This window comes from Salmo salar, chromosome ssa25, assembly GCF_905237065.1.
Source record: "Salmo salar chromosome ssa25, Ssal_v3.1, whole genome shotgun sequence".
In the NCBI taxonomy this organism is placed as follows: Eukaryota; Metazoa; Chordata; class Actinopteri; order Salmoniformes; family Salmonidae; genus Salmo; species Salmo salar.
This window is the reverse complement of record NC_059466.1, coordinates 51,960,042-51,981,503: the sequence shown is the minus strand read 5'-3', so window position 1 is coordinate 51,981,503 and position 21,462 is coordinate 51,960,042. Positions and strand designations below refer to the sequence as shown.

The window sequence follows — 21,462 nt, the reverse complement described above, 5'->3', positions numbered from 1 at the left end:
TTTAGCTAACCCTAACCTAAACCCTTTTAGCTAACCCTAACCTAAACCCTTTGAGCTAACCCTAACCTAAACCCTTTTAGCTAACCCTTTGAGCTAACCCTAACCTTACCCAATAACCCTAACCCATAGAGCTAGCTACCTAGCCACCTAGATCAGTGGTTTCCAACCAGGGTTACTTGGCCTATCCACAGGGGATGAGACCATAGACTTACTGGTAAAATGCACATGGGGATTACTTCAGGGGTACTCCTGGGCAGAGCAAAATTCAGTTGGTGGTGCAGTACGCAAAATCACTTTAATAAGACACAACAAATTGCAAATCGTAAAAAATATCATACTAATTTTTATTTCGTAACATATCATACGAATTGTATTTCGTGACATATCATACGAATTTTATTTCGTAACATATCATACGAATTATATTTCATAACAATATCATACGAATTATATTTCGTAACAATATCATACGAAATGGACGATGGAAGTCCACCGATGATTAATACGTGCCATATGCGTACTTTACGTAACATTATAATAAACATGATAGTAAATGTTGTGTGTCGGGTTGACCTACCTAGAGGATAACACGACATGTTCAGAGCCCGTCGAGGGAGGGCTTCCCATCTAGTAGAAACACTTTTTATTGTGTGTGAAAACCACCACCACTACTACTACTACTACTACTGTTGCCACGCCGTCCCGGAGCAGGTAAATACAAACATTAGCTATTGTAACCATGTACCACTTTTAAATATGAAGTAACTAACTAGGTTTCTGATATTCGTGAATGTTATTTCGAGGTTGTTGGGTCTAGTTTATTGTTTTTTGGGGGGGAGGAGGAGGAGGAAGAGGAGGAGGGGAGGAGAAGTCGTCCTGAACATGTAAAGTTGTTCATATTTCACACCTAGCTAGCTAACGTTGCTAACGTTCAACTAGCTTGTTGCTAAGGCCCTTTTTTTAACGTGCTTCGGGGGAATTCATTTGAGCTTTGACGACTTGAGACGAATTTCTAGTCGTCTAACGTTAATCGATATGACCTATTCCATTGGAATTGATTCTGAATTAATTAATTTAATCTACCGGGTAACTAACGCTAGCTGGCTAGCGAGTGTTTTGACAGCAAGTGACGGCTAGCTAACGTCAGCTAGCTTCGTGTTGAAACCACATGGCTGCCTACCGGTTCGGCTAACGTTTAGCTGGCGACCGGCTATTTCCCCGTACGGTACCGTCACCGTGCATTTTAAAAGTGCACAGATGCATTCGGTCGATGGTGTCTAAACCTATTTAGCCGTGATACTTGTAAACTTGCTAGCGTATTGCTAAGCTAACGTTACCGGTGTTAACTAACTTCTCTCTGCTTACATTGATTGTCAAAGATCTTTAGCCACTTACTAACTAGTTAGCATGTTGGCTAACTTACCAAGCTAACTGTGAACTAGAATTACTTGCAATTTATCTAGCTAGCTGTTATTCCACATTCCGTTGTATTTATAGGTTCATATTGTCACTTAATCAGACCACTTGTGTCAACTTTCATTATAACGTTTTTTATTTATTTTTAAATCTCATCAATGGATTTGTTTTTTGTTTCAGTGGCATGGTGATTCCCCTGGTTCCCTCTATTCCCTGATGTGTCAGCCAAAGTCCATGCCAGGAGGGTGTGAGATGGCACTTGATGGCCTCCAATGGAGCTGAAGACAAGTTGAATAGAAGGGCCTCTTGCTCCCGGTCATCAACCCTCATTATTCGAGCCAAGTCAGCAGTTTTTCATACTACTGAAAGTCACACTAGATCCTTCAGCCCGCATGAGAAGAAGACCCTTCAGTCTTGTGCCAGCGTCCCCCGTACTGCCTCAGGGACCCCTCTACAACGTGCCTATAACCGTTCTGTGCCTCCTACCGCTTACCTAGCTAACAAGCCACAGCTTTCTAGTAGCGCAGCTGCTAATTTAGCTAATGGTCGCTGTCAACCAACTGTTCTCTCTAAGAGTACACAGATATCCAGTGCTGACATTATTTCATACAGACATAACCCTGGTGTGTTGGAGCCAACCGTAAACGGCTATAGGCCCAGCTGCGACTTGGACTCACTGAAGTTAAGATCACGGATCTTGGCCCGTAAAAGAGCCTTGTCGCCCCAGCTTGCTCCCTATCCAACGTGTCCCTGTCCACCAAAGGCAGAACGTGTCCCAGACTCGCAGAATAACGTTGCGGCACAGCCTGCTGAAAGCAGCAGCAGCACCACCACCAGCATGCCCACCAACCAGTCAGTACCCTGGACCAGTGACAAGTTGAGAGACAATAGCAAAGGGTTTATGAGGCCCACTATGGGTAAAGTGCCTTCCTGTCCCAGACAGGAGACTACCCAGACAAGAGACTCAGCAAAACCTTTGTCCCCCCGGACCAAATCGGCCTCCTATTGCCGTAGGGGGGACAATGGGGATGGCAAAACCCAGACTAAGTTCACACACTACCCCTCCAACACTGTGCCTTTGCAGGATAGGTCATCCCACCGCCAGGATGTGTCACCGGATCAGACATGGAGACTCCAGGACCCGCATCAGTTTCAGAGGCTGTTGGCAACAGACATGGAAGGTCACTCTCAGAGGCTGGGCTTTTGTGCTGCTGTCCACAGGGCTCCTGGAGCTCCTCATAACACATCAACAGAGAGGATCAGAAAGGTCAACTCTGAGGTGGAGTTTACTGAGGCTGTGAGGAAGCTGACAGAGTCACGGAGCGCCCTCACTCCTCATCCCAGGAACGGGACTGTATTTAGTTTTACTACTACTGGAACACCAGGGTCTAACGTGGATCCAGTCCAGATGGGCAAAGCAATGACTACTAGCCCTGTCAGCCATATCCCTGCTCCAGCCAAACCCTCTGTACCACTCTGCCTTACTATGAGAGTCCAGGACACAGAGCCTTCTGCCTCCCCTGTGTCCATGGAGACCTCCAGTGCCTCTGGCCTCGACAGTAACGCCACAACAGCCTTCATGGCACCTCTACGCCATGCAGGGATAACTCAGACCCAGTCCCTTACCCAGGCCAGTGCCACAGCTAGTTCTACTGCAGGGATAACTCCAACCCAGTCTTTTACCCAGGCCACTGCCACAGCTGGTTCTGATGCAGGGATAACTCTAACCCAGTCCTCAACCGAGGCCAGTGCCACAGCTGGTTCTGGTGCAGGGATAACTCAAACCCAGTCCTCTACCCAGGCCAGTGCCACAGTTAGTTCTGGTGCAGGGATAACTCAGACCCAGTCCTCTACCCAGGCCAGTGCCACAGCTGGTTCTTGTGCAGGGATAACTCAAACCCAGTCCTCTACCCAGGCCAGTGCCACAGTTGGTTCTGGTGCAGGGATAACTCAGACCCAGTCCTCTACCCAGGCCAGTGCCACAGCTGGTTCTTGTGCAGGGATAACTCAAACCCAGTCCTCTACCCAGGCCAGTGCCACAGTTAGTTCTGGTGCTAGTTCCTTCCCAGAAAACACCGAGATGGGTTCTGAGTCCGCCTCAGGTTCTTCTCAGAGTCGGAGGCCTTCTGTCACCTCGGTAACCACCCAGATATCAGCCATACACCTGACCAAGGAGAGGAGTGTCCTGTCTCTACAGAGGGGCCACAGCCCTTCCCAGTCCCCGCCTTACCTGGGGGAAGAACAGCAGGCTGAGTCACCTCGGTTACCCAGGTCAGTTCTGTTCTCCCACAATACTACGAGCTGTTTTTAGACGTGATGCCGTAGCATGTTTTCAGAGCTGGAATGGGACTATATACATCCATTCTGTTCAAATCAAATCAAATTTATTTTTATATAGCCCTTCGTACATCAGCTGATATTCTCAAAGTGCTGTACAGAAACCCAGCCTAAAACCCCAAACAGCAAGCAAAGCATGTGAAAGAAGCACGGTGGCTAGGAAAAACTCCCTAGGAAAAACTCCCTAGAAAGGCCAAAAACCTAGGAAGAAACCTAGAGAGGAACCAGGCTATGAGGGGTGGCCAGTCCTCTTCTGGCTGTGCCGGGTGGATATTATAACAGCACATGGCCAAGATGTTAAAATGTTCAAATGTTCATAAATGACCAGCAGGGTCAAATAATAATAATCATAGTAGTTGTCGAGGGTGTTATTTGTATCAACTGAATGTATTGTCACGTGAATTTGATGAGAGGTCAGCGTAGGTGACAGGAGGAATTAAGCTCCGTTGCGTTAACTAGCTTTAAGTATTGATGTCTTGAGAGTATGTTCTGTCATGTCTGTTTGTCTAGGGAACTCAGTGAGTCATAGGCTGTGTGAAGCTTTTTGCTATCATGTGTCTAGCTTCGTCTTTGAGTTTCCTGTCTGTCCGTACAGTCCGCAGAGTGTTGCCATGCAGGAGGATGGAGACGGAGGGGAAGAGGACTATCCTGATGATGAGCTGGAGAATGACTGCAGTGGTGGTGATGATGATGATGATGATGATGGTGAGGAAGACCCCTTTAACTATTAATTTAAACCCTAATCAACTAGACATGTAAAAATTACACCACTTAATTGGACCGCTGTAGCTAGGCTAACGTAGTTGGACCGCTGTAGCTAGGCTAACGTAGTTGGACCGCTGTAGCTAGGCTAACGTAGTTGGACCGCTGTAGCTAGGCTAACGTAGTTGGACCGCTGTAGCTAGGCTAACGTAGTTGGACCGCTGTAACGTAGTTGGACCGCTGTAACGTAGTTGGACCGCTGTAACGTAGTTGGACCGCTGTAACGTAGTTGGACCGCTGTAACGTAGTTGGACCGCTGTAACGTAGTTGGACCGCTGTAACGTAGTTGGACCGCCGTAACGTAGTTGGACCGCCGTAGCTAGGCTAACGCAGTTGGACCGCCGTAGCTAGGCTAACGCAGTTGCACCGCCGTAGCTAGGCTAAGCAGTTGCACCGCCGTAGCTAGGCTAAGCAGTTGCACCGCCGTAGCTAGGCTAAGCAGTTGCACCGCCGTAGCTAGGCTAACGCAGTTGGACCGCCGTAGCTAGGCTAACGCAGTTGGACCGCCGTAGCTAGGCTAACGCAGTTGGACGGCCGTAGCTAGGCTAACGCAGTTGGACGGCCGTAGCTAGGCTAACGCAGTTGGACGGCCGTAGCTAGGCTAACGCAGTTGGACGGCCGTAGCTAGGCTAACGCAGTTGGACGGCCGTAGCTAGGCTAACGCAATGAATCCAATGCTATACCGTTTTTTTTTTGCTTCTCCTCAGAAGGGTCTGACTGCTCCTCCATGAAGGATGCCTCGTCCACAGCCTCCATACCCGTCCTGCCAAAGTAAGTTGAATCGTTTTTCTGTGTGATTTTAAACAAATTTTAAAAAGTCGATTAATCATTGACATTGTTGGACTGCTTTGTGCATTTTGAAGATATTAATTATTATATTAAGATATTAATTATTACTCTTGGTCTCAGGCATTTTGTTTTAGATTGATTGCGTACCATGTTATTACTGTTCTGTTATTTGTGTTACATATTTTGACAATGTTTACAATTCAACTGTATTTTGGTAATTTACAAGACAACAGGTGTAGTAGACCTTACAGTGAAATGCTGAATACAACAGGTGTAGTAGACCTTACAGTGAAATGCTGAATACAACAGGTGTAGTAGACCTCACAGTGAAATGCTGAATACAACAGGTGTAGTAGATCTCACAGTGAAATGCTGAATACAACAGGTGTAGTAGACCTCACAGTGAAATGCAGAATACAACAGGTGTAGTAGACCTCACAGTGAAATGCTGAATACAACAGGTGTAGTAGACTTCACAGTGAAATGCTGAATACAACAGGTGTAGTAGACCTCACAGTGAAATGCTGAATACAACCGGTGTAGTAGACCTCACAGTGAAATGCTGAATACAACAGGTGTAGTAGACCTCACAGTGAAATGCTGAATACAACAGGTGTAGTAGACCTCACAGTGAAATGCTGAATACAACAGGTGTAGTAGACCTCACAGTGAAATGCTGAATACAACAGGTGTAGTAGACCTCACAGTGAAATGCTGAATACAACAGGTGTAGTAGACCTCACAGTGAAATGCTGAATACAACAGGTGTAGTAGACCTCACAGTGAAATGCTGAATACAACAGGTGTAGTAGACCTCACAGTGAAATGCTGAATACAACAGGTGTAGTAGACCTCACAGTGAAATGCTGAATACAACAGGTGTAGTAGACCTCACAGTGAAATGCTGAATACAACAGGTGTAGTAGACCTCACAGTGAAATGCTGAATACAACAGGTGTAGTAGACCTCACAGTGAAATGCTGAATACAACAGGTGTAGTAGACCTTACAGTGAAATGCTGAATACAACAGGTGTAGTAGACCTCACAGTGAAATGCTGAATACAACAGGTGTAGTAGACCTCACAGTGAAATGCTGAATACAACAGGTGTAGTAGACCTCACAGTGAAATGCTGAATACAACAGGTGTAGTAGACCTCACAGTGAAATGCTGAATACAACAGGTGTAGTAGACCTCACAGTGAAATGCTGAATACAACAGGTGTAGTAGACCTCACAGTGAAATGCTGAATACAACAGGTGTAGTAGACCTCACAGTGAAATGCTGAATACAACAGGTGTAGTAGACCTCACAGTGAAATGCTGAATACAACAGGTGTAGTAGACCTCACAGTGAAATGCTGAATACAACAGGTGTAGTAGACCTCACAGTGAAATGCTGAATACAACAGGTGTAGTAGACCTCACAGTGAAATGCTGAATACAACAGGTGTAGTAGACCTCACAGTGAAATGCTGAATACAACAGGTGTAGTAGACCTCACAGTGAAATGCTGAATACAACAGGTGTAGTAGACCTCACAGTGAAATGCTGAATACAACAGGTGTAGTAGACCTCACAGTGAAATGCTGAATACAACAGGTGTAGTAGACCTCACAGTGAAATGCTGAATACAACAGGTGTAGTAGACCTCACAGTGAAATGCTGAATACAACAGGTGTAGTAGACCTCACAGTGAAATGCTGAATACAACAGGTGTAGTAGACCTCACAGTGAAATGCTGAATCCAACAGGTGTAGTAGACCTCACAGTGAAATGCTGAATACAACAGGTGTAGTAGACCTCACAGTGAAATGCTGAATACAACAGGTGTAGTAGACCTCACAGTGAAATGCTGAATACAACAGGTGTAGTAGACCTCACAGTGAAATGCTGAATACAACAGGTGTAGTAGACCTCACAGTGAAATGCTGAATACAACAGGTGTAGTAGACCTCACAGTGAAATGCTGAATACAACAGGTGTAGTAGGCCTCACAGTGAAATGCTGAATACAACAGGTGTAGTAGACCTCACAGTGAAATGCTGAATACAACAGGTGTAGTAGACCTCACAGTGAAATGCTGAATACAACAGGTGTAGTAGACCTTACAGTGAAATGCTGAATACAACAGGTGTAGTAGACCTCACAGTGAAATGCTGAATACAACAGGTGTAGTAGGCCTCACAGTGAAATGCTGAATACAACAGGTGTAGTAGACCTCACAGTGAAATGCTGAATACAACAGGTGTAGTAGACCTCACAGTGAAATGCTGAATACAACAGGTGTAGTAGACCTCGCAGTGAAATGCTGAATACAACAGGTGTAGTAGACCTCGCAGTGAAATGCTGAATACAACAGGTGTAGTAGACCTCGCAGTGAAATGCTGAATACAACAGGTGTAGTAGACCTCGCAGTGAAATGCTGAATACAACAGGTGTAGTAGACCTCGCAGTGAAATGCTGAATACAACAGGTGTAGTAGACCTCGCAGTGAAATGCTGAATACAACAGGTGTAGTAGACCTCGCAGTGAAATGCTGAATACAACAGGTGTAGTAGACCTCGCAGTGAAATGCTGAATACAACAGGTGTAGTAGACCTCGCAGTGAAATGCTGAATACAACAGGTGTAGTAGACCTCGCAGTGAAATGCTGAATACAACAGGTGTAGTAGACCTCGCAGTGAAATGCTGAATACAACAGGTGTAGTAGACCTCGCAGTGAAATGCTGAATACAACAGGTGTAGTAGACCTCGCAGTGAAATGCTGAATACAACAGGTGTAGTAGACCTCGCAGTGAAATGCTGAATACAACAGGTGTAGTAGACCTCGCAGTGAAATGCTGAATACAACAGGTGTAGTAGACCTCGCAGTGAAATGCTGAATACAACAGGTGTAGTAGACCTCGCAGTGAAATGCTGAATACAACAGGTGTAGTAGACCTCGCAGTGAAATGCTGAATACAACAGGTGTAGTAGACCTCGCAGTGAAATGCTGAATACAACAGGTGTAGTAGACCTCGCAGTGAAATGCTGAATACAACAGGTGTAGTAGACCTCGCAGTGAAATGCTGAATACAACAGGTGTAGTAGACCTCGCAGTGAAATGCTGAATACAACAGGTGTAGTAGACCTCGCAGTGAAATGCTGAATACAACAGGTGTAGTAGACCTCGCAGTGAAATGCTGAATACAACAGGTGTAGTAGACCTCGCAGTGAAATGCTGAATACAACAGGTGTAGTAGACCTCGCAGTGAAATGCTGAATACAACAGGTGTAGTAGACCTCGCAGTGAAATGCTGAATACAACAGGTGTAGTAGACCTCGCAGTGAAATGCTGAATACAACAGGTGTAGTAGACCTCGCAGTGAAATGCTGAATACAACAGGTGTAGTAGACCTCGCAGTGAAATGCTGAATACAACAGGTGTAGTAGACCTCGCAGTGAAATGCTGAATACAACAGGTGTAGTAGACCTCGCAGTGAAATGCTGAACACAACAGGTGTAGTAGACCTCGCAGTGAAATGCTGAACACAACAGGTGTAGTAGACCTCGCAGTGAAATGCTGAACACAACAGGTGTAGTAGACCTCGCAGTGAAATGCTGAACACAACAGGTGTAGTAGACCTCGCAGTGAAATGCTGAACACAACAGGTGTAGTAGACCTCGCAGTGAAATGCTGAACACAACAGGTGTAGTAGACCTCGCAGTGAAATGCTGAACACAACAGGTGTAGTAGACCTCGCAGTGAAATGCTGAACACAACAGGTGTAGTAGACCTCGCAGTGAAATGCTGAACACAACAGGTGTAGTAGACCTCGCAGTGAAATGCTGAACACAACAGGTGTAGTAGACCTCGCAGTGAAATGCTGAACACAACAGGTGTAGTAGACCTCGCAGTGAAATGCTGAACACAACAGGTGTAGTAGACCTCGCAGTGAAATGCTGAACACAACAGGTGTAGTAGACCTCGCAGTGAAATGCTGAATACAACAGGTGTAGTAGACCTCGCAGTGAAATGCTGAACACAACAGGTGTAGTAGACCTCGCAGTGAAATGCTGAACACAACAGGTGTAGTAGACCTCGCAGTGAAATGCTGAACACAACAGGTGTAGTAGACCTCGCAGTGAAATGCTGAATACAACAGGTGTAGTAGACCTCGCAGTGAAATGCTGAATACAACAGGTGTAGTAGACCTCGCAGTGAAATGCTGAATACAACAGGTGTAGTAGACCTCGCAGTGAAATGCTGAATACAACAGGTGTAGTAGACCTCGCAGTGAAATGCTGAATACAACAGGTGTAGTAGACCTCGCAGTGAAATGCTGAATACAACAGGTGTAGTAGACCTCGCAGTGAAATGCTGAATACAACAGGTGTAGTAGACCTCGCAGTGAAATGCTGAATACAACAGGTGTAGTAGACCTCGCAGTGAAATGCTGAATACAACAGGTGTAGTAGACCTCGCAGTGAAATGCTGAATACAACAGGTGTAGTAGACCTCGCAGTGAAATGCTGAATACAACAGGTGTAGTAGACCTCGCAGTGAAATGCTGAATACAACAGGTGTAGTAGACCTCGCAGTGAAATGCTGAATACAACAGGTGTAGTAGACCTCGCAGTGAAATGCTGAATACAACAGGTGTAGTAGACCTCGCAGTGAAATGCTGAATACAACAGGTGTAGTAGACCTCGCAGTGAAATGCTGAATACAACAGGTGTAGTAGACCTCGCAGTGAAATGCTGAATACAACAGGTGTAGTAGACCTCGCAGTGAAATGCTGAATACAACAGGTGTAGTAGACCTCGCAGTGAAATGCTGAATACAACAGGTGTAGTAGACCTCGCAGTGAAATGCTGAATACAACAGGTGTAGTAGACCTCGCAGTGAAATGCTGAATACAACAGGTGTAGGTAGACCTCGCAGTGAAATGCTGAATACAACAGGTGTAGTAGACCTCGCAGTGAAATGCTGAATACAACAGGTGTGGTAGACCTCGCAGTGAAATGCTGAATACAACAGGTGTGGTAGACCTCGCAGTGAAATGCTTACTTACAAGCCCCTTAACCAACAATGCAGTTCAAGAAATAGAGTTAAGAAAATATTTACTAATAAAGTAAAGAATGTAATAAAAAGTAACATAAAACAATAACGAGGCTATATACAGGGATTTCCGGTTCTCGGACTATGTAAATAGTCTGGGTATCCATTTGATTAATTGTTCAGCAGTCTTATGTCTTGGGGGGATAGAATCTGTTAAGGAGCCTTTTGGACCGCTTGCTGTGTTGTAGTAGAGAGAACAGTCTTTGACCAATTTGACTTGTAAGTCTTTGACAATCATTGTAAGTGTCATTTGATATTTTTTTTAACAGAATGTTCAGTTCGTTATAGTCTATAACTTAAAGATAACGATGTTTACAATACCAGGAAATCATGTTGTCGATCTGTACACTTGAAACAGAGCAACTTCTGACCAACAAAAAAAAACCACACACAAATTATTTGTTAGAAATGTTCATTTTATTAATCTGTTGAAGACTGTAGTGTCGTGTTTCGTCCTGTTGTGGCTAGATCTCTGTAGAATGACCATTCATAACTCCTATAGCCCTCTCAGTTAGGGCACCTGACATTTCCCTGGTACGATGATGACAAAACCCAAGAGAGAATTGATATTTTTTTTTTCTTTTTTCTAGTGGATGCTGCCGGTGAAAGGTTGAAAGCACAGAGAGGCTAGTGGAAAGGTCTCCCAATTGTAAATCAGTGATAAAAGTGGAACTCTCCTTTTAATAATGGGGACGTGAGTCTCTCTCTCTCGCTCTCTGTGTGGTCGAATAGTGCTTGTCCTGTGGGATCATTGTCATACCGTGACGTCCTAGCTGATTGGGTGATTAGTATTAGGCCGTGTTGTGTTTTTCTTCATAGCAAAAGCCCATGTAGAGTAGGTCTATTACCTCCGATTTAATGCCGCTCACACTCTCAGTAGAGAATCAGACTATAATTGTTGAAGCAGGAGGACCAAGCAGGAGGATCAACAGCGTCCTACATGACTGTCATGTGAGTTTAAAAAAAAAAAAAAAAGTAGTTTTATTTAATTTTTTTGGTTCAATTCTTTGCCCAGAGAATTGACAATTTTTATCTGACAAATGTTTTTTTTACTTTGAAGATGGTGAAGAAGACTTTTTATAATCGAATGCGATTGGCGGGTTTTTTAATTTTAAATTGTATTTTTATTGATTGATCTTGAGGGAATTGGTTTGGTTAGAAAATACTTTTTAATTCAAAACGTCTCCTGCTTTTCCAAAGACATGGCCGACCGTTGAGTTAAACGGTAGTTTTCCGACCTGTGAATTATCCTGCTTGGTGCCAACTAACATTCTTGGTTTATTCCATTGGACATTGATGACCAGGAAGTATAGTCTGTTTTGATGATATTCCCGCTGTTTGCAGATTTGGTACAGAGTCCTAGTTTTTAATGCCTCTGTGTTTCAGTATAACAGATGAGGAGCTGATGAGCCCTGAATTAGAGGATGAGGGCGAGTTGAAGCCAGCTCTGGTCCCCAGCTTGTTCCCCCTCACCCCCCCTACACTGTACTTCAGCACTGCCGACCAGAGAGGTAAGATACCCCTTCACTGCGGTTTTTATAACGGTAGACTGCTTTAAGGGTGTATTCCAAATGGCACCCTATTCCCTATGTAGTGCGGTACTTTTGACCAGGGCCCTATGGCACCCTATTCCCTATGTACTGCGGTACTTTTGACCAGTGCCCTATGGCACCATATTCCCTATGTAGTGCACTACTTTAGACCAGGGCCCTATGGCACCCTATTCCCTATGTAGTGCGGTACTTTAGATCAGGGCCCTATGGCACCCTATTACCTATGTAGTGCACTACTTTAGACCAGGGCTCATAGGACACCCTATTCCCTATGTAGTGCACTACTTTAGACCAGGGCTCATAGGATGCCATTTGGGAAGCAGCTAGTAAACTGTCTGATAATGTTGGACTGGTTTTAGGATTTTTTGGGAAAAGAAGCTTCTACAGAAAATACATTTTAAAATTTGATTTAACCTTTATTTAACCAGGTATTTATATATTATATATATATATAACCCTTTATTTAACCAGGTGGCCAGTTGAGAACAAGTCCTTTATTTAACCAGGTAGGCTAGTTGAGAACAAGTCCTTTATTTAACCAGGTGGGCCAGTTGAGAACAAGTCCTTTATTTAACCAGGTGGGCCAGTTGAGAACAAGTCCTTTATTTAACCAGGTAGGCTAGTTGAGAACAAGTCCTTTATTTAACCAGGTAGGCTAGTTGAGAACAAGTCCTTTATTTAACCAGGTGGGCCAGTTGAGAACAAGTCCTTTATTTAACCAGGTGGGCCAGTTGAGAACAAGTCCTTTATTTAACCAGGTAGGCCAGTTGAGAACAAGTCCTTTATTTAACCAGGTAGGCTAGTTGAGAACAAGTCCTTTATTTAACCAGGTAGGCCAGTTGAGAACAAGTCCTTTATTTAACCAGGTGGGCTAGTTGAGAACAAGTCCTTTATTTAACCAGGTAGGCTAGTTGAGAACAAGTTGTCATTTACAATTGCGACCTGGCCAAGATAAAGCAAAGCAGTTGGACAACATACAACAACACAGAGTTACACATGGAATAAACAAACATACAGTCAATAATACAGTAGAAATATAAGTCTATATACAATGTGTGTAAAAAGTATTTCCGTCCAATTCTATCCAAGTATGAATCCTATCCCTCCCAGTGTGGAGGCTGCTGCCTCTAGTCCCTCCCAGTATGGAGGCTGCTGCCTCTAGTCCCTCCCAGTGTGGAGGCTGCTGCCTCTAGTCCCTCCCAGTGTGGAGGCTGCTGCCTCTAGTCCCTCCCAGTATGGAGGCTGCTGCCTCTAGTCCCTCCCAGTATGGAGGCTGCTGCCTCTAGTCCTATCCCTCCCGGTAGGGAGGCTGCTGCCTCTAGTCCTATCCCTCCCGGTAGGGAGGCTGCTGCCTCTAGTCCTATCCCTCCCGGTATGGAGGCTGCTGCCTCTAGTCCTATCCCTCCCGGTATGGAGGCTGCTGCCTCTAGTCCTATCCCTCCCGGTATGGAGGCTGCTGCCTCTAGTCCTATAGATAGCTCTATTGTGTATATAATTTGAATCCAAATGACACCCTTCTCTCTTCATAGTGCGCTATTTTCTACCAAGGAGTGTAGGGAATGTGCTTCCAATATGGGACTCATCCGTAGTCCTATTCCTGTTAGCTGTGTTGTGTTGTTTCAGTGGAGCTCCTGCCACCAGATCAGAGGAAGCTTCTCAAATGGAAGATGAGCACTGTGACTCCCAACATTGTCAAACACACCATCGCCAGGTCGCACTTTAAAGTCACCAAGAGTGAGTTCCTCAAGGGGGCGGGGTTTGAAATCCCTCCGTCTTTTTGCCTATTGACATTTAATTTTTTTTTTTTTTTTTAGAAGACGTCGTCTTGTATGTCTGTTCATGTATGTGTAAAAGATTTTAATAAAGTTCTTGTTGTTGTTGCAGAAAGTCATGATTGGCTTGGTTGCTGGGGTCACCATATGAAGTCCCCTGGGTTCAAGGCCATCAGGGAATACCAGAAGGTAGGCTGGGAACAGGGTTGGAAATTAACAGCTGCCACTCGCTAAATATGGGTAGATTTTCATCACATGTAGAAGTTGGTGGGATTGACAAAGGGCTACTACAAAAGTGTGACTTTGTCCTCGTGTTTCTTTGCTCGTTACATTGTTTTCTTCACACTCTCTGATTTAGTTTTTCAATGTTACTTTGAGTTTGCTGCGGCGACCTGGGAAGTCATCACAGACAAGTGGGTGCCCAGGTTACCACGGTAACGGCCCCGTCCCTTTTTTTTCTTTTTTTTTCCTTTTTTTTAAAGGGACAGCTGAATATTTGTCTCCGCCTAATGATTGTCTGTGATTTGAGCATGGATCAACTCCTAAACTTTTATTCATGAACTTTTAGTCATTTGTTATCATTAAAACACTCATACTTTCATTGTTCTAGATTTTATTTGTGTGCGTCTACATAATGTAAAGCACGTGAGCGTGGTCCTGAACTCTTGATAATAAGTAGGCTGTAATATTCAGCGTTTTGTTGATTATTGATGTTCAGTTGTACAACTGTATCTAAATTATTTATTTTAACATGTATTGATGAAATTAAGTAGATTACAAAAATGAAATTAAGAAACTATACTCGTGAATTTCCCACCGTGGCTGATACGATATTATCATGATACTTGTGCTGATTCGATATGTATTGATATTTTCATGATTCGATATTGATATTCTATACTGTGATTTTATTGCGATTTGATATTCCAAACACAGTGCATTTGGAAAGTATTCAGACCTTGACTTTTTCCACATTTTGTTAAGTTAGTCTTATTCTAAAATGGATTAAATTGTTTTTTTCCCCCTCATCAATCTACACACAATACCCCATCATGACCTCACAATACCCCATCATGACCTCACAATACCCCATCATGACAAATCAAAAACAGGTTTTTAGAAATGTATGAACCTTAAATATCACATTAACATAAGTATTCAGACCCTTTACTCAGTACTTTGTTGAAGCACCTTTGGCAGCGATTACAGCCTCAAGTCTTCTTGGGTGTGACGCTACAAGCTTGGCACACCTGTATTTGGGGAGTTTCTCCCATTCTTCTCTGCAGATCCTCTCAAGCTCTGTCAGGTTGGATGGGGAGCGTCGCTGCACAGCTATTTTCAGGTCTCTCCAGAGATGTTTGATCGGGTTCAAGTCGAGGCTCTGGCTGGGCCACTCAAGGACATTCAGAGACTTGTCCCGAACCCACTCCTGTGTTGTCTTGGCTGTGTGCTTAGGGTTGTAGTCCTGTTGGAAGGTGAACCAGTGAATCTTGTTTCTCATGGTCTGAGAGTCTTTAGGTGCCTTTTGGCAAACTCCAAGAGGGCTGTCATGTGCCTTTTACTGAGGAGTGGCTTCTGTCTGGCCACTCTACCATAAAGGCCTGATTGGTGGAGTGCTGCAGAGATGGTTGTCTTTCTGGAAGTTTCTTTCATCTCCACAGAGGAACGCTGGAGCTCTGTCAGAGTGACCACCTCCCTGACCAAGGCCCTTCTCCGCTGATTGCTCAGTTTGGCCGGGCGGCCAGCTCTAGGAAGAGTCTTGGTGGTTCCAAACTTCTTCCATTTAATAATGATGGAGGCCACTGTGTTCTTGGGGACCTTCAATGCTTCAGACATGTTTTGGTACCCCTCCCCCAGATCTGTGCCTCGACACAATTCTGTCTCAGAGCTCTACGGACAATTCCTTAGACCTCATGGCTTGGTTTTTGCTCTGAGATGCACTGTCAACTGTGGGACCTTATATAGACAGGTGTGTGCCTTTTCCAAATCATGTCAAAACAATTGAATTTACCACAGGTGGACTCCAATCAAGTTGTAGAAACATCTCAAGGATGATCAATGGAAACAGGAAGCACCTGAGCTCAATTTAGGGTCTCATAGCAAAGGGTCTGAATACTTATGTAAATAAGGTATTTCTGTTTTTTTTAACTTTGAATACATTTGCAAAAAATATGGGGTATTGTGTGTAGATTGATGAGTGAAAATGTTTATTTAATCCATTTTTAGAATAAGGCTGTAAATCCTTTATGAATCTACTGTATATCTGCTGTGGACAGACGACTGAGAGATGTGTTTTTATCATTCATGGAAATAAAATTGCTTAAAAGAAATTGGCTCCATATTTAAAAAAAGAATCTATGAAGGGATGATGCTGGTCCCAGATCATGTTGTGCCCTATTGTCACACCCAAGGGATCTCGGACCAGATAAAAGCACCAGCCGAACAAGAATCATATTGATTATTATTGATTGGATCTGCATATTGACTTGTCTCTCTTTCTCTCTCTCTCTGTCTCTCTCTTTCTCTCTCTCTCTCTCTCTGTCTCTCTCTCTCTCTCTGTCTCTCTCTTTCTCTGTCTCTCTCTCTCTCTCTCTCTCTCTCTCTGTCTCTCTGTCTCTCTGTCTCTGTCTCTGTCTCTCTCTCTGTGTTCTCTCTAGTTAAACCACTTCCCTGGCTCGTTCCAGATCGGTCGTAAGGACCGTCTTTGGAGGAACCTGTCTAAGATGCAGGCTCAGTTTGGTAAGAGGGAATTCAGCTTCTTCCCTCGCTCCTTCGTTCTTCCTCAGGACATCAAGCTGCTGAGGAAAGCCTGGGAGGACAGTGGTAGCAGGCAGAAATGGATCATCAAGCCGGTAGGTGGATAGTATATTTAAATCAGTTTTGGGCTGTGTCTAAAATGGCTTCCGTTCCCTGGTGACGGTGCGTTTCTCTCCTGGCTTCCGTTCCCTGGTGACGGTGCGTTTCTCTCCTGGGTTTGGACTTTTTTTTGTTAACCTGTCTGGGAACCCGGGACGCTTGCGTCCCCCCCTTAGTCAACAGCCAGTGGAATCGCGTCGCGCGAAATACAAATACCTCATAAATGCTATAACTTCAATTTCTCAAACATATGACTATTTTACACCATTTTATAGATACACCTCTCCTGAATCGAACCACGTTGTCCGATTTTCAAAAAAGGCTTTACAGCAAAAACAAAACATTAGATTATGTTAGGAGAGTGCCATGCCAAAAATACACTGCCATTTTCAAAGCAACTAGCAAGCATCACAAATACCCAAAACACAGCTAAATGCAGCACTAACCTTTGACGATCTTCATCAGATGACACTCCTAGGACATCATGTTACACAATACATGCTTTTTTTTTGTTCGATAAAGTTCATATTTATATATAAAAACAGCATTTTACATCGGCGGGTGACATTCAGAAAATATTTTCCCTCAAATGTTTCCGGTGAATCAGCGCTACAATTTACAAAATTACTATTCGAAAACCATTGTTAAAATTTAATATTGTCATTCAAAGAATTATAGATTAACATCTCGTGAATGCAACCGCATTGCCAGATTTAAAAATAACTTTATTGGGAAATCACACTTTGCAATAAACGAGGTGCTATGATCAGAAAAATAGGCTAGGCGATACAGGTTAGCGCCATCTTGGAACCATCTAAAATCAAATATACTATTGTAAATATTCCCTTACCTTTGATTATCTTCATCAGAAGGCACTTCCAGGAATCCCAGGTCCACAACAAATGTAGTTTTGTTCGAAAAAGTTAATCATTTATGTCCCAATAGCTCCTTCTTGTTAGCGCGTTCCGAAGGCTACTCAAAATGTACTGAAGCGCGCCGGACTTGTCGTCACGAATGTGCAAAAAATATATATTTACGTTCGTTCAAACATGTCAAAAGTTGTATAACATAAATCTTTAGGGCCTTTTTCAACCAGAGCTTCAATAATATTCAAGGCGAACGATTGCATCGTCTTACTAAACGTTTCAGAACGAAGGGGTACCCATGGGCGCCCGCGTCATAGTAGTAATGGCCCTCCCCCTATGACCAACCTTCCAAGCCTCTCTTTCGGTCAGTTTTTACCGGAGAAGACTCAAACCACTTTGTAAAGACTGTTGACATCTAGTGGAAGCCTTAGGAAGTGCTAAATGAATCCTAACTCATGGTGTGTTTCATAGGCAAAGTGTTGAAGGTGATTCCACAAATCAGATTTCCACTTCCTGCATGGAATCTTCTCAGGTTTTGGCCTGCCATATGAGTTCTGTTATACTCACAGACACCATTCAAACAGTTTTAGAAACTTTAGAGTGTTTTCTATCCAAAGCCAATAATTATATGCATATTCTAGTTACTGGGCAGGAGTAGTAACCAGATTAAATCGGGTACGTTTTTTTTATCCGGCCGTGCAAATACTGCCCCCTATCCCCAACAGGTTAAAGGAGTCTAAGGATGGGTCCGAAATGACATTTGGGACATAGCCTTGGTGTTTATGTTGGTACTGGCGGTATGTGTGGTGGTGCTGGTGGTATAGGGGATGTGTGTTGGTGGTATAGGGGATGTGTGTGCTGGTGGTATAGGGGATGTGTGGTGGTATAGGGGATGTGTGTTGGTGGTGCTGGTGGTATAGGGGATGTGTGTGGTGGTGCTGGTGGTATAGGGGATGTGTGGTGGTATAGGGGATGTGTGGTGGTGCTGGTGGTATAGGGGATGTGTGTTGGTATAGGGGATGTGTGGTGGTATAGGGGATGTGTGTGGTGGTGCTGGTGGTATAGGGGATGTGTGTTGGTATAGGGGATGTGTGGTGGTATAGGGGATGTGTGGTGGTATAGGGGATGTGTGGTGGTATAGGGGATGTGTGGTGGTATAGGGGATGTGTGGTGGTGCTGGTGGTATAGGGGATGTGTGGTGGTATAGGGGATGTGTGGTGGTGAGTGCTGGTGGTATAGGGGATGTGTGGTGGTGCTGGTGGTATAGGGGATGTGTGGTGGTATAGGGGATGTGTGGTGGTTGGGGATGTGCTGGTGGTATAGGGGATGTGTGGTGGTGCTGGTGGTATAGGGGATGTGTGGTGGTATAGGGGATGTGTGGTGGTGCTGGTGGTATAGGGGATGTGTGTGCTGGTGGTATAGGGGATGTGTGGTGGTGCTGGTGGTATAGGGGATGTGTGGTGGTATAGGGGATGTGTGGTGGTGCTGGTGGTATAGGGGATGTGTGTGCTGGTGGTATAGGGGATGTGTGTGCTGGTGGTATAGGGGATGTGTGTGCTGGTGCTATAGGGGATGTGTGTGCTGGTGGTATAGGGGATGTGTGTGCTGGTGGTATAGGGGATGTGTGTGCTGGTGGTATAGGGGATGTGTGTGCTGGTGGTATAGGGGATGTGTGTGCTGGTGGTATAGGGGATGTGTGTGCTGGTGGTATAGGGGATGTGTGTGCTGGTGGTATAGGGGATGTGTGTGCTGGTGGTATAGGGGATGTGTGTGCTGGTGGTATAGGGGTGTGTGTGCTGGTGGTATAGGGGATGTGTGTGCTGGTGGTATAGGGGATGTGTGTGCTGGTGGTATAGGGGATGTGTGTGCTGGTGGTATAGGGGATGTGTGTGCTGGTGGTATAGGGGATGTGTGTGGTGGTGCTGGTGGTATAGGGGATGTGTGTGGTGGTGCTGGTGGTATAGGGGATGTGTGTTGGTATAGGGGATGTGTGGTGGTATAGGGGATGTGTGGTGGTATAGGGGATGTGTGTGCTGGTGGTATAGGGGATGTGTGTGCTGGTGGTATAGGGGATGTGTGGTGGTATAGGGGATGTGTGTTGGTATAGGGGATGTGTGGTGGTATAGGGGATGTGTGTGCTGGTGGTATAGGGGATGTGTGGTGGTATAGGGGATGTGTGTGTGGTGGTATAGGGGATGTGTGTGCTGGTGGTATAGGGGATGTGTGTGCTGGTGGTATAGGGGATGTGTGGTGGTATAGGGGATGTGTGTTGGTATAGGGGATGTGTGGTGGTATAGGGGATGTGTGTGCTGGTGGTATAGGGGATGTGTGGTGGTATAGGGGATGTGTGTTGGTATAGGGGATGTGTGGTGGTATAGGGGATGTGTGGTGGTATAGGGGATGTGTGGTGGTATAGGGGATGTGTGGTGGTATAGGGGATGTGTGTGCTGGTGGTATAGGGGATGTGTGGTGGTATAGGGGATGTGTGGTGGTATAGGGGATGTGTGGTGGTATAGGGGATGTGTGGTGGTATAGGGGATGTGTGTGCTGGTGGTATAGGGGATGTGTGTGCTGGTGGTATAGGGGATGTGTGTGCTGGTGGTATAGGGGATGTGTGGTGGTGGTATAGGGGATGTGTGTGCTGGTGGTATAGGGGATGTGTGGTGGTGCTGGTGGTATAGGGGATGTGTGTGCTGGTGGTATAGGGGATGTGTGTGGTGGTGCTGGTGGTATAGGGGATGTGTGTGGTGGTGCTGGTGGTATAGGGGATGTGTGGTGGTATAGGGGATGTGTGGTGGTATAGGGGATGTGTGGTGGTATAGGGGATGTGTGTGCTGGTGGTATAGGGGATGTGTGGTGGTATAGGGGATGTGTGTGGTGGTGGTATAGGGGATGTGTGGTGGTATAGGGGATGTGTGTGCTGGTGGTATAGGGGATGTGTGTGCTGGTGGTATAGGGGATGTGTGTGCTGGTGGTATAGGGGATGTGTGTGCTGGTGGTATAGGGGATGTGTGTGCTGGTGGTATAGGGGATGTGTGGTGGTGCTGGTGGTATAGGGGATGTGTGTGCTGGTGGTATAGGGGATGTGTGTGCTGGTGGTATAGGGGATGTGTGTGGTGGTGCTGGTGGTATAGGGGATGTGTGTGGTGGTGCTGGTGGTATAGGGGATGTGTGTTGGTATAGGGGATGTGTGGTGGTATAGGGGATGTGTGGTGGTATAGGGGATGTGTGTGCTGGTGGTATAGGGGATGTGTGTGCTGGTGGTATAGGGGATGTGTGTGCTGGTGGTATAGGGGATGTGTGGTGGTATAGGGGATGTGTGTTGGTATAGGGGATGTGTGGTGGTATAGGGGATGTGTGTGCTGGTGGTATAGGGGATGTGTGGTGGTATAGGGGATGTGTGTGTGGTGGTATAGGGGATGTGTGGTGGTATAGGGGATGTGTGTTGGTATAGGGGATGTGTGGTGGTATAGGGGATGTGTGGTGGTATAGGGGATGTGTGGTGGTATAGGGGATGTGTGGTGGTATAAGGGATGTGTGGTGGTATAGGGGATGTGTGTGCTGGTGGTATAGGGGATGTGTGGTGGTATAGGGGATGTGTGGTGGTATAGGGGATGTGTGGTGGTATAGGGGATGTGTGGTGGTATAGGGGATGTGTGGTGGTATAGGGGATGTGTGTGCTGGTGGTATAGGGGATGTGTGTGCTGGTGGTATAGGGGATGTGTGTGGTGGTGGTATAGGGGATGTGTGGTGGTATAGGGGATGTGTGGTGGTGGTATAGGGGATGTGTGGTGGTGCTGGTGGTATAGGGGATGTGTGTGCTGGTGGTATAGGGGATGTGTGTGTTGGTGGTATAGGGGGTGTGTGTGCTGGTGGTATAGGGGATGTGTGTGCTGGTGGTATAGGGGATGTGTGTGCTGGTGGTATAGGGGATGTGTGGTGGTGCTGGTGGTATAGGGGATGTGTGTGCTGGTGGTATAGGGGATGTGTGGTGGTGCTGGTGGTATA

At 45.4% G+C, this 21,462-nt stretch overlaps 1 protein-coding gene across 6 annotated transcripts in view; it reads left to right on the top strand.

Annotated features, from left to right (window-relative positions):
- Positions 1 to 466: 466 nt before the first annotated feature.
- The window catches only part of ttll4 (tubulin tyrosine ligase-like family, member 4), a 44,747-nt gene continuing 23,751 nt past the window's right edge, over positions 467 to 21,462 (top strand). The window contains exons 1-9 of one of the 6 annotated variants that reach the window (XM_045707317.1): positions 467 to 711; positions 1,597 to 3,331; positions 3,446 to 3,687; positions 4,349 to 4,460; positions 5,222 to 5,286; positions 11,794 to 11,918; positions 13,584 to 13,694; positions 13,845 to 13,921; positions 16,390 to 16,584. In XM_045707317.1, the coding sequence (XP_045563273.1) occupies positions 1,679 to 3,331; positions 3,446 to 3,687; positions 4,349 to 4,460; positions 5,222 to 5,286; positions 11,794 to 11,918; positions 13,584 to 13,694; positions 13,845 to 13,921; positions 16,390 to 16,584 (2,580 nt within the window). In that variant the 5' untranslated portion in view covers positions 467 to 711; positions 1,597 to 1,678. The other 5 variants (XM_014174681.2, XM_045707316.1, XM_014174678.2 and 2 more) reach the window with 5 other exon arrangements.